At 45.0% G+C, this 13,366-nt stretch overlaps 1 protein-coding gene and 1 pseudogene across 1 annotated transcript; both read left to right on the top strand.

Annotated features, from left to right (window-relative positions):
- LOC125507378 (peroxidase 57 pseudogene) overlaps positions 1 to 4,654 on the top strand; it is a 115,795-nt pseudogene extending 111,141 nt beyond the window's left edge.
- A 3,248-nt stretch (positions 4,655 to 7,902) lies between these two features.
- On the top strand, positions 7,903 to 13,133 carry LOC125510744 (ankyrin repeat family protein). The gene is made up of 2 exons (XM_048675999.2): positions 7,903 to 8,690; positions 12,633 to 13,133. Exons 1-2 carry the CDS (start codon positions 7,982 to 7,984, stop codon positions 12,944 to 12,946), a joined length of 1,023 nt encoding a protein of 340 aa, XP_048531956.2. The 5' UTR covers positions 7,903 to 7,981; the 3' UTR covers positions 12,947 to 13,133.
- Positions 13,134 to 13,366: the final 233 nt, after the last annotated feature.

The raw sequence follows: 13,366 nt of genomic DNA, 5'->3' as shown, positions 1-13,366 counted from the left end.
AACCCAAAATGCTCTTCAAAAATGTTCATGCTCTTTGGAAAATGTTGGAAATTGGTGAGGGCCTCTGGTATATTATAACTAGTGGTCACAAGGAATCCCAACATTTTTAGAATTGTGCTAGTATTTATTTTAAGTCAAAAACAAATGTCAGAAATAGAAAAGAAAACAAAAAATGGGAAAACTTACCTGGCGCTCACCTGGCAGCCCACCCGACCCAACTACTACTAGCCCAGCCCACCGCAGCCCCCCTCTGTCGTCTTCCTCCTCACGCTAGTAGGCAGGGCGCGTGGTCGCCGCGCGCGCGCCAGCTCCTGCTTCCACCGCGATGCCCCGGCTCTTCTGGTTGTGCCACGGAGACGCCCCGCACCTCTCTCACTCTCTCTCGTTCCTTCCCCTCCTCTCCCTCGCTCTCTCTCACCGCGCCCGAGCGCTGCCCTCGCCGCCACACGCCGTTGCCACGCCCACCGCCACTTCCTCGCCTCTCTGACAAGTCCATTAGCTCTGCGATGCCGTCCTCGACCTCTCTGACGACTCACGCAAGCCGGGATGCCCTGCAGAGCTGCCCTCGACGTCGTCTTCCTCGTCGGTGTCGCGGATCGCCGTCATCAAATTCGTCGCCGTCCGGCCTTCCCCGAGCTCACTAGCCTGCTCCGCGAGTTCCTTGTGAGCCCCTCTTTCCTCTGCCCCTCTCCCCATCGTCTCTTGCGACCTCTAGCCGTGGTTCCCACCTCGGCCGGAGCCCGTCACCGCTGCCACGAAGCTCGCCGTCGCTAGTAACCCCGCCTGGCCAAACCAAGCACGTAGTCGTGCTTCGGGCATCCCCAGGAAGCCGTAGCACGCCTCAGGTCGCTCGCTAGTGCACCGTAGCCCTCGCGCCTGAGCTCGCCGAGCTCCGGCCGCCGCACTTGCCATTTCGGCCGCCGCACTTGCCATCGCTGCCATCGTTGTAGGGCACCCCAGCTGCTGCCGCTGGCCGCAATGGATGCGCGTCAGCCTGGGCATCTCGTAGAGCCCCTCCGCCGCTCTTTTGGTCGCCGGAGGGTGAATCCCGACGCCCTCCACCATCCCTGGCGTCACCGGCGATGAGCCGCGGGTCAACTCCAGCGAGTTGACCCGGGGGTTTGACCCCGTCTGACCAGGGTTTGACCACCATGGGTCACTGACGCATGGGGCCCGGCCCTACTAATTAATCTAGGATTAGTGCTAATTAAACCAGGACAGTTTAGTTAGTAACTGACACGAGGGACCCACTGGTCAGGTTTGACCTGGACCGCTCCGTTGACCGCTGACGTCAGCGTGATGTCATGCTGACGCAGTAAATCATTTACTGGATTTTATTTAACTCTAAATAACTAGAAAATCCAGAAAATGATTTGGACTTCAAAAATTCATAGAAATTCAACCATAACTCCAAATGAAATAATTTATATATGAAAAAATGGTCAGAAAAATGCAAGGAATCCATTTATGCCAGTTCCATGCATGAAAAACTAACTTATACATGTTGTATAAGTGAAAACATAATATGGGCATTTTAAATGCTTCGAATTGCATTTGAAACTTTGATTCAAATGGGCTTCAACCAACTTGGTAGCATCTTGCATTAGCCCAAACACTAGCATTTGCACATGTCATGTTCATGCATCATATTGTTGCATTTGTTTGTGTATTGATTGCCGGCACCGTTTCTTCTCGATAGGTTCCACTCCGGAAGGTGTTCCCAAGTACCTGTCAGAGGAGCAGTGCGCCTTCGTTGATCTATCAGGCAAGCAACCCCCCCCCTCCCTTGAGCATTTCGATAAATCCCACTCTCTTGCTCCTGCTCCTTATACTGCATTAGGACAACAACGATTCAACTGCTACTTTCTGCTGCGATAGTTGAACCCATTCCTGTGCATGACCTGTCATTGCCACAGTAAATAGTTGAAACCCACTAGCATGAGTAGGAGTTGCTTGAGCCTTGATGTGCCTACTCATCCATGCTTGTTTTCTTTATGCCAGCTATGCTTAGAGTTGTGTCAGGTCTGATTCATCGGGAATGAATCGGAGTGGTGAACATGTCCTACCGATAAAGGCTAAGTGTGTGAACACATTTTGGTAAAGGTAGCGATGAGAGGCCATGTAGGAGTACATGGTGGGTTGTCTCATTGGAACCGTCCCTAAGCACTGAGTTATGTGTATGTTATCCAAGTCCAGTTACTACCACACATTGGGTTCCAGTTATCCGGCCCCTCTCGGCTTATTAATCTACTTGATCTCTGTCCAGGAGTTGCAACTAGTTTCTGGCGTTTGTAGGTAGTGCTAGTTGTCTACCAGCTGGTGTCCGACGGGACAGGCTTGGGACATACCAGGCATCGTGGCATGGTGTACCAAGTGGCACCCGAATGGTGGGCTTGGAAACCCTGCACACATCATTTGGGGCCGTACTGGAGACTTCGGCCGGAACTCCTTGCGGATGGAACTCGAATATGCGATAAACCTAGACGAGAGACTTGTGTGGTTAGTCAGGTCGTGAACGACACTCTCACCCGGCTTCCGCTTGAAGGTTGCCGAGGTACATGACGTGTACAGGGCGATAAGTGACGAGAGCGTGTGTGAAGAAGTACACCCTCGGATATGGAAACTTGTAGGACTTATGTAGTACATAGACAACTTGAAGTGGATACTCTAAAATACGCAAGATAAGCGTGAGTGCTATGGATGGTCTTCTCGTAGGGAGACGGGAACGGATCCATAGTGGAGTTTTGATATGGTGAATATGTGGACTCGTGTGCGTCTCCTCACCTCAAAGAAGTTTCTGATACTCGTAATATAGGTTAGCCACTTAGTCAAAGCTGGCTTGCTGCTGTTAAAACTCCACCACCCCCTTTGTTGATAATGTTGCATATGTAGATAGTTCTGATGTAAGACTTGCTGAGTACCTTCGTACTCACGTTTGCTTATTTATGTTTTGCAGTTGGTTACACTAGTGACTTCGACGAGTAGCTTGTACCCCAGCTACGATCTTGTACCCTTGGGAGGGTCTTGTAGATAGTTAGGCTTCTCAGCCTTTTTCTTTTGCAGTTGTTTGTACTCAGACATGTAATGCTTCCGTTGCTCTGAATGATGGGTCATGAGACCCCTGTTTGTATTGAATGCTACGTGGCTCTTCTGGGTCTTTATCTATATGAGTTTGAGTTATGTTGTGATGCCATATTGTACAGCACATACTTGCATGTTGTGCGTACGTGTGACGTGTATTGCTATGTGTGGGATCCGACAATCTAGTTGTTTATCCTTGGTAGCCTCTCTTATGGGGAAATGTAGTCTAGTGCTTCCACTGAGCCTTGGTAGTCCGCTACAGCCCGGTTTACCGGAGTCCTGTTAGCCCAGCACTACTGCTCCGGAACACTTAGACTGGCCGACATGTGATTCACTTCGTTCCTGTGTCTGTCCCTTCGGGGAAATGTCACGCGGAGACATCCGGAGTCCTGTTAGCCTGCTACAGCCCGGGTTCCCGGAGTCCTGTTAGCCCAGTTGCTACAGCCCGGATTCATACGCTGTTGACCGACATGCTCGAGGTTGATTCATGTATGCCTGTCCCTATAAGTTAGTGCCACTTTGGGTTCACGACTAGTCATGTCGGTCCGAATTCTCTGTCATATGGATGCTAGCGACACTATCATATACGTGAGCCAAAAGGCGCAAACGGTCCCGGGCCAGGTAAGGAGGCACCCGTGGGGATACCGTGCGTGAGGCCGCAAAGTGATATGATGTGTTACATGCTAGATCGGTGTGACTTAGGATCGGGGTTCCGACACGCGCCTACCCCCTGGGCGCGCCCTCCTACCTCGTGGCCGCATCATTATGTCTCTGACTTCCACTCCAAGTCTCCTGGATTCCAAGAAAGATCCTCGCGAAGGTTTCGTTCCGTTTGATATTCCTTTTCTGCGAAACACTGAAATAGGCAAAAAAAATAGAAACTGACACTGGGCCTCCGATTAATAGGTTAGTCCGAGAAATAATATAAAAGAGCATATTAAATTTCATTAAACATTAAAAACAGATAATATAATAGCATGAAACGATCAAACATTATAGATACGTTGGAGACGTATCGACCGCCGGCGGTCCGTAGCCACCGACGTGAACCTTCCGGGGCCAGATTTCACGGTCCCACAGGCAGCCGCTTTCTTCCGCACCCTAGGCCTCGGCTCGGACGACAGGCTCGGACGACATGGTCGTTCTGCTGGGCGCGCACACGGTTGGCGTCGCGCACTGTAGCATGATCAAGAAGAGTCGTCTTTACAGCTACGGTGGCAAAGCCGGTGCAACGGACCCGAGCATGGACCCGGAGCTAGCGGACACCTACAAGACATATGTGTGCCCCAATACGGTGTCCTCCGACAACAACATCGTGTTCCTGGACGACCGGTCCAGCGCATCCAAGCTTGACAACAGCTTCTACAAGATGCTGCAGCGCCGCCGTGGCGCGCTCATGGTCGACCAGAACCTCTACAGCGACGGCTCCACGCGCTGGATGGTCGACGGGCTTGCCAACACCGACCACTTCCGCTGGCTCTTCTCGCAGGCTCTCGCCAAGCTGGGGGAGGTCAATGTGCTTACCGGCACACAGGGAGAGGTCCGCAGTATCTGCACCAAGTTCAACCGATGAGATCGTGGATCATCATCTTGTGTTCTTTTCTGGATTTGGTCATCAGATTGTTGCCGTCCTTTTTTCTCATTTTGTTTTTGTCGGATTCATCTTGATGTATTTCGTTCTGATGGCATGTTCGATTCATTTGATTTGCGTCCCATTGAATAATTTCTAATAACATGGTATGTTGTACGATCGAGATCAACAATAATATAACTGACGTTGTGCATATATACATTTCAGCCGCATGTCTCATGTATAAAAGATCTAGTTGGTAATCATGGTGTGCTTGACATCAATCATTTCTGACCGTCCATCTGCATTTGCCGCATGCGATGTACTGTTCCACATTTGAAAAAAAAAACTAGACCGTTAGCCGGCACACTGCGCAGTTGCACAAGCTTCCTTCCATTTGTGACAATTCTTGTGTGTAGCAATATAGTGGTTCTTGAGGGAATTCTCAATGCAAATTGAAATATACAAAATGATCACACAAAACCATTCTGTTTTGTTGGTACATAGGAACATTATATCACAATTTCATATAGATTATGTCCCTGTAGCAAATGTGTAGAGATGCAATGATTGGCTAATTTTTACCCCAGAGTTGTGCACTCTTTTTAAATCATAGTGATTTCTTTCAATATGGGAGCAAAATTTTCTTATTGTTGGAACATAGCTTGCATAATCGGTTCTTTGTTGGATATTGAACACAATATCAGATTGAGTTGGCATGATGGCCCTTAGGAATTTCTACTTGATGATATCTTCCGGGAACAAAGTGATGTCATATCCCTTCAATACAAGTGCTAGATCGCTTAGTCATGTAAAGATGTTGGTTCTTGTTTTACCATTCCTCATTGCAAACAAGTCCATCTTGCTCTTCAACACCGTGAGGTTGGAGGTATTGAGATTTAAAATTCCTTCATGCAATGTTTCAAGAGCCTCTCAAGCTCCATTGATGATGTCGTAGAGACAATTGCAGTTGAATATGGTGGCATCAATTCAATATAGTATCCGAGTCAAGAGGTCAGTTCAAGGCCCTGTCAACGCAGTATTAAAAAAAGATTTTGCGGCCTACATCAATCCCACATCTAAGGACTAAAATAAGCCTAGACGTGATGGGGTGTTGAAATATATTGTCCGCCTCTCTCCATCAATTCGGACTGATGGATGAAATTGTTAGGTGCATAAACTTGCAACCAAGAGGTTCAGGGTTCAAAACCTAGTGAACGCAATAAATAATGGCGTCCCGCCCCCGCCCCCGCTTCCATTGCCCACATCATAAACTCTACAGGAGCATAGATGTGGGGGGAGCGTTGGAGTATAATGTCCGATCCTCTCCCATAGTTCAGACTTTTAAATGAGTTGGCTGAAGCATGAATCTATAATACATAAATAGTTGATCCCCACTAAGTCTAATTCTCTCAACATGCAGCCCTCCACATCACCAAATGTGCCACGTCATCATCCACTAAAACTATTTTGTAGCACATGCATACCCCAATTTAATTGTTGCATCTCCAATAGTCCAACGTACATGCATACTCTTTGTTCACATGTAATTACTTTTGAAAATAATAGCTTTCGATTTAGATCATTTTATTCATATAGAACATATTCAAAATTAATCTTTTAAATCCCGCAGCAACGCGTGGAGAAAATCGTCTAGTTCAATAGCATCAACAACAAAAATTCTTAGGATCGAGAGTAGGTGGAGGACTAATATTTGCAATATGAGTCTCTTGTGGATGAATGGGGAGGTGTAGTTTCGCTTGAGAGTAGCTAGTCCTCCTTACCAACTTCTTCTCCGGATCTACCGGATGCACTATTTGCATTGGTTGAAGCAAAATTATTTTACTCAAATTTGACTAGCTTGGCCTCTAGTTCCAAGATCTCAACTCACATTCTGGATTACCATATTTGGTCATGCCACTTTATAAAATTGTCATTTCTCTAATTTATAAATTGACAATGATTATGATGAAAACAAAAATATGGCCATGTGATCTAGAAAAATAAAATTGTCATGCTAAACTTTAAAAGTGCCATTATGTAGATAAAACGTGACATGAATAAAAAACTCCATATTTTCTTATAGAAAACAGAGAAAACATAAATGTATAGATGCCATGCTTTGAAAAATGAAAATTGTCATCCTCTAGATAAAAACTATTTTATGTGGACAAGCCCCAATAAAATTGCCGCACCATTAAAAATAAAAATTTCATCCTCCCAATAATAAAATTTTCATCCTCTCAATAATAAAAATTTCATAATGTTTATAATAAAAAATGGCATGCACTTAATAAGAAAACTGCCATGCCATTAATAAAACTGCTAAGCCATTACAAATAATAATGCCATCCTCTTAATAAGTAAATTGACAACCTTATAAAAATAAAAATTCCATGTTGTTAATAATAATAAAGCAATTTGAGAAAGTGAAAGCATCAGGGTTTTCCGACAAATTTAAAAAAATTACTGAGGGGATGGCATTTTTATTAATAACATGGAAATTTTATTACTAAGCGAATGACATTTTTTTCATAATAAGATGGCATTTTTATTATGAAGAGGATGGCATTTTTATTTTTAATGGAACAACAGTTTAAACACAAAGGTTCACAACCCGCCCTCTCAGTCCAGTGGCAATGCGGGCCCACACATGTGCAGGAGGTCACGAGTCGACCCCCCCCCCCCCCCCCCCCGCCACCTTGGTTGTGCAATTTTTTGAGAGAGAAAAAATGAGTGTTTGCCAGGAAGTGGCTTACGGCGAACGCCTGTAGAGAATTTACGTGGCATTGGCCTTGCGCCAAGATCATGCAATGGCAGGGAATGCCTTTGTCGGGGTTGGTCTCTTGGTGAGAAAGCAAGCAATTTGCACAAATTTCCTTTAAAAGAAAGGAAAATGATAAAAAAAGTTGAGGGGTTAAACCAAGTTTTATTGCTCAAAATTCACATGGTTTGGGATACAAAACGGATCATGGGTTCGGACAACCAAACGTGCCGCCCCTGATCTAAAGAGTGAGAAAATTTGGCTAACCTATCTGCATATGTGTTTGAAGCTCTACCTTCAAAAGTAAATTTACAATTAAAAGCTATTTTTTTAGGTAATGACCTAAGCAATCTTATCTCAGTATTCTTTTTAGGGATATCTGATCTCAGTAAGAAGCAGGCCATGGAACATCACACAGTCGCTATAAGCTGAGTAAATGAAATGGGCCTTATGACATAGCAGAGCTCTTAAAAAGGCCGAAGGGGGCAAAGGCCGTCAGGTCCGTGTCCAAAACCGAGCAAAACCTCAAAGCGAAGACAAGAGAAGCTCGCTCGCCACCGAGGGGAATGGCGGCGCCGCCGGACAGCAAGTCTGATAAATCCCCAGAGGAGCTCCTGTGCGCGGCGGCGGAGGCCGGCAACGACGATGCCATCGCTGAGCTCATTTCCACTGGCGCCGACCCCACCTACTTCGACGCATCCGGCATGACGCCACTCATGCGCGCGGCCACCGGCGGCCACGCCGCTGCTGCGCGGCTCCTGCTCGATGCCGGCGCGCCCTGGAACGCGCTCTCCCCCGAAGGTCTCTCTGCGGGTGACCTTACCTCCGACCCCGCCACATACGACCTGCTCCTCGACCACGCCCTGCGCTCCGAGCTCATCCTCGGCACCGTCGCCCGCCGCCAGGCGGCCCCCGCGAACTCCTCCGACGGCGTCCCCGCTGAGACCTACCTCTACTCGAGGGTTTCGTTCAGCGAGGACCGGGTGATGGATGCGGAGAGCAAGGCGGTGATGATGGAGTGGGAGCGTCCGCTGATGGAGGCGCACGCTCGGGCGGTCTGCGCCGCCGGCGGCGGCAAGGTGCTCAACGTGGGGTTCGGGATGGGGCTCGTGGACCAGGCGATGCAGAGATACGAGCCCGAGGAGCACACCATCATCGAGGCCCACCCGGAGGTGTACGCCCGGATGCTCAAGCTCGGGTGGGGTGAGAAGAAGAACGTCAGGATCCTCTTCGGGCGATGGCAGGATGTGATCCCGCAGCTAGGCTCATATGACGGTATGACAAAATCATTCACTTTTCTAAAATTCATTGTTGCCATTTTGAGCTTTGAAATATCCTGTTGCTTGCTTGTTTGGGGACAGATGCAAATCTGCAAATTGTTGGTGTGTTACATAATCCCATCCGCTCTTGCTCATGATCATATGTTAATGCTGTTCCCAAAGAAAATTTCGATGTGTCGCATGCTTTTTGGCTGTTATAGTCAGCTGAAAATTTCGATGTGATGCATGTGAAGTTGTCCCTAAGGTGAAGCTACAAATTGATAGCGTTTCCGAGGTGAATTTTTATAACAGGGGCCTGACTTTGTTGATAAAGTAAGGACAGTGCAATATATCGAGGGAAACAAAACACACATGAATAACAAATACCCCTGTTATAAGTTACATCAATTTTCTCTTTAGTCATTCTCCAATTCCGGCCTTTGCACCACGGCTTTCCTCCAAACCTCTGATATTAAATCTCCACAGAATATTGTATTATGATTTGTGAAGAATTGGGCAGAGCGCCTACCTTTCTCTTTAATAAAGCTGTTCAAAGGTGGAAGCTACAACTTGATAGAGTTTCTATGGAATTTTTTTTTCTGTGGTGATCACAAAAAATAGTAATAAGAGTTGAAGATGCCAAGTTTAGTTGAAATAAGTCTCAATTTTCTCTTTTAGAAGCTCTGCTTCTGAAGAGAAGTTATGCAAATGGTACAAATGTGCCTGCCAATCTTTAGTTATCATCTCCAATTTTGACCTTTGCACCTCAGGCATTCCTCCAGACCTCCGACAAAAAAAGTTATATCTGAAATAGTCACCAAATTTTGTATTATGATTGTGAAGTCGTTTCACTTTTCATATCTTAATGAATTGGGCAGAGCGCATACCTTTCTTGTTAAAAAGAACTTGTCAAAAGGTGGAAGTTATGACTTGATAGAGATACCAAGGTTAGCTGAGATAAGTTCCAATTTTCTCTTTTTGAAGCTCTGCTTCTGAAGAGAAATTATGCAAACGGTACTAATGTGCTCAATCTTCGTTTACTCTGGTGACAATGCAGTAAGGAATTTGGTAGGAGTTATTTATGTCAAGGTTGCATGCTTTTAAGGGCTGCTCAACCAGTTTATGTGTTTTAGTGTTTATTTTGTGCTTGTGGTGAGTTTTCCATACAGGTAGTTAGAACAAAAGGTGATGTGCAATTGCAACAACAACAACAGCATGTTGGTGTAGGCTAAAGGTGGAAGGTACGACTTGATAGAGTTTCTATTGAATATTTGTTTCTTTGGTGATCACAAAACATAATAATAAGAGCTGAAGATGCCAATATTAGTTGAAATAAGTCTCAGTTTTCTCTTTTAGAAGCTATGCTTCTCAAGAGAAGTTATGCAAATGGTACTAATGTGCCAATCTTCATTTACTCTGTATGCTGGTTCGTCACATCATGTGTCAATGCACTACGGAATTTTATAGGAATTATTTATGTTAAGGTTGCATGCTTTTGGGAGCTACTCAACCAGTGTTATGTGTGCTAGTGTTTATTTTGTGCTCATGGTGAGTTTGCCGTACAAGTTAGTTAGAACAAAACGCAATTTGCAATTGCAGGTCTATAGTGTATGGTGAAATTTCAATCATTAAAAGAAGCCAATGTAGTTAATTCTTCATCTTATGGTTTCTAGAAGTAGATAGTGTACCTGGATGGTTTAAGTGGACAAATGGTTGTAGAATGGTACGTCTTCTGTGATGATTATGATGGAAATAAATTGTTCATGGCACGAGGAAGCCCTGTCCGCGTAAAATAATTTTACAATACTTATCCTGTGAGTACCATGTAAAGAGTAATTATTCTATATTTTGTTATTGCTGAATAAAATTACTGGAACAAAATTATTACATAATGGAGCATTGTTTCGATACTTCGGTTTCTGACAAGAGTTAGTCATAATGAGAAGTATTTAGTCACGGCATGGTGAATGTATCGCAAGGGTGGACGGCTCAGGCTGGAGCCACTCCACAACGTTATATCATTGTTATAACAACAAGACAACAGCGGCTTAAAAACTTTGATTTCAAACCAGTTGGATGTTGGCAATTTGGATTTCATGGTTGCTTGCAACAGAAGTATCTACCAGGATGGTGTGGTGTGTCTTTCTACACTGTCTTTTTATACTTCCGTGTTCATCAATTGCAGTAGCTATATTGTGATTTCTGAAGTCTGTGAATCATATTCCCCAGTTATCTGTTCACTGATTTGACTGTTGAAGAAGAAATGGAAATATATCAAATATTAGTGTGAGATAATTCAAACCATGGTCGCTGTACTTTGTGGATAACTTGCTGAATTGTCGCACCAGAAGTAATAACTTTTTGTCGCTGCATTTAATGGATGACTTGCTGAATAGTGAGCACTAGAAGTAACAACTTTTTTTTTTTGAAATCAAGTGTTGAATAAGTCAAATGGTGTCTTGTTTGTCTTTTTACCTACACAAGCTTAGCTTTCCTTCCTTTATCTTTTGACATAATCAAAGGAATAGCAAGAAAGGAGCCTGTAAGCAACTGAAATTCGTGTTTGGTATGAGGGATAAAAGTACTATTCAACAAACGGACTAGATAGCAACCTGTTTCTGGTTTGTCCAACAAGAATCTCTCAGGATTCATTGTCACTGACAAATATGTGCAAAGAATAGAATATTCCAATCAGAGATCTTCCCCATTCACACTCCAAGCACTTAATTCCTTGTTCATAAACAGAAGTAGCTATATTGTGATATGTGAAGGTTCTAAATCTACTTCCCAGTTATATGTTTAATGGTTTGAGTGTTGAAAAAAGAAATGGAGATAAATCAAATATTAGTCTGAGATAATTCAAACCAAGGTCGCTGTATTTTGTGGATAACTTGCTGAATTGTTGCACCAGAAGTAACAACTTCAAGTCTTTATACCATGGTCGCTGCATTTAATGGATGACTTGCTGAATTGTAAGCACTAGAAGTAACAACTTCACCTCTTTAAAATCAAGTGTTGAACAAGTCAAATCATGCGTTGTTTCTCTTTTTACCTACACAACATGCGCTTTCCTTCCTTTATCTTTTGACATGATAAAAGGAATAGCAAGAAAGGAGCGTGTAAACAACTGAAAATTTGTGTTTGGTATCAGGGATACAAGTGTTATTCACCAAACGAACTAGATAGCGACCTATTTCTGGTTTGTCGAACAAACGTCTCTCAGCATTTAGTTGTCACTGAGAAATATGAATGTGTGCAAAGAATGGAGTGTTCCAATCAGAGATCTTGCACTCCAAGCAGTTCATTACTTGTTCATTAACAGAAGTAGCTATAACAAATATGAATCTGTTCTCTGATTTGACTGTTGAATAAGAAATGAAAATAAATCAAACATTAGCAAAAGATAATTCAAACCGTGGTCTGTATTGTGTGGATAACTTGCTGAATTTTGAGCACTAGAAGTAAGAACTTGATCTCTTTAGGACTGAGCGTTGAATAAGTCAAACCATGTGCTACTTGTCTTTTGACCGACACAAGATGAGCTTTCCTTCCTCTATCTTTTGGCATATAATCAAAGGAATAGTGAGAAAGGAACCTATGAGCAGCTGAAAATTCGTGTTTGGTATGAGGGGTGCAGCTATTATTCAACAAACTAACTAGATAGTAACCTCTTTGTGGTTTGTCCAACAAGAGCCTCTCAGCATTTCATTGGCACTGACAAGTATGAGTCTGCGCAAAGAAGGGGATATTCCAATCAGAGACTTCCTGATTTACATAACCCAAGCAGTTCATTCCTTGTCTGGCAAGCTAATGGACTTCGGAAACAACCACTTTAGTGGTCGTATTTTAAAATTTCTTGACTTGATTGGCTACTCACTGTAAACCTGAAAAAGTCCAGAGAATCGTCATTGCCGAATCCTTGCATGTTCTAACTGCTGAATCTTCTTGGCGTGTGCAGGTATATTCTTCGACACCTACGGGGAGTACTACGAGGACATGAGGGAGTTCCACGAGCACCTCCCCAAGCTGCTGAGGCCCGGAGGGGTCTACTCCTACTTCAACGGGCTGTGCGGCGACAACGCCTTCTTCCACGTGGTGTACTGCCAGCTGGTGGCGATGGAGCTGGCGAGCCTCGGGTACTCGACGCAGTTCGTCCCTCTCCCCGTCAAGGACTGCCTCAAGGCGGAGGTGTGGGAGGGGGTGAAGCAGAAGTACTGGCAGCTGGACACCTACCACCTCCCGGTCTGCCAGGCAGAATCTGAATCAGAGTAGTAGAATTTGGCCCTGCCGGTGCTGAATCTGTGTCACTGGTGAATGGTGATTAAGATTGTACTGCTAGCTGGTTCGCTGTTGTGCGTTTGTTCAGGATTAAGCCAAGCTTGCCTCCTTGTGGACTATGATCGATGAAAGAAAGAACTGCCGTGGAAACTTTGGTTCGCGGCATGGATTCTTCTTGCCATTTTCGAGGTATATCTGCTGCTGACCGGTGATACCTTCAGTGCTGCCAGAAGCATCAGCTCTGCGAGGACGCTTGACGGCCAAGCTAGCCTGGGGTCTCTCTCATCATCGTCTCGGAACATTCCGCGACCCTGACGCGCGGTGATGCTCGCGGACAGTTACGGCACGCGACATTCAGTTTTGGGCGGCGAAAACGTGACGCTCCGGCCGTTTATCCGTGATCCTGAGCCGTGG

This window comes from Triticum urartu, chromosome 5A (assembly GCF_056163025.1).
Source record: "Triticum urartu cultivar PI428250 chromosome 5A, HENAU_Tu73, whole genome shotgun sequence".
Classification (NCBI taxonomy): Eukaryota; Viridiplantae; Streptophyta; class Magnoliopsida; order Poales; family Poaceae; genus Triticum; species Triticum urartu.
The sequence above is the reverse complement of the archived record's forward strand: the minus strand, read 5'-3'. Positions and strand labels throughout refer to the sequence as shown.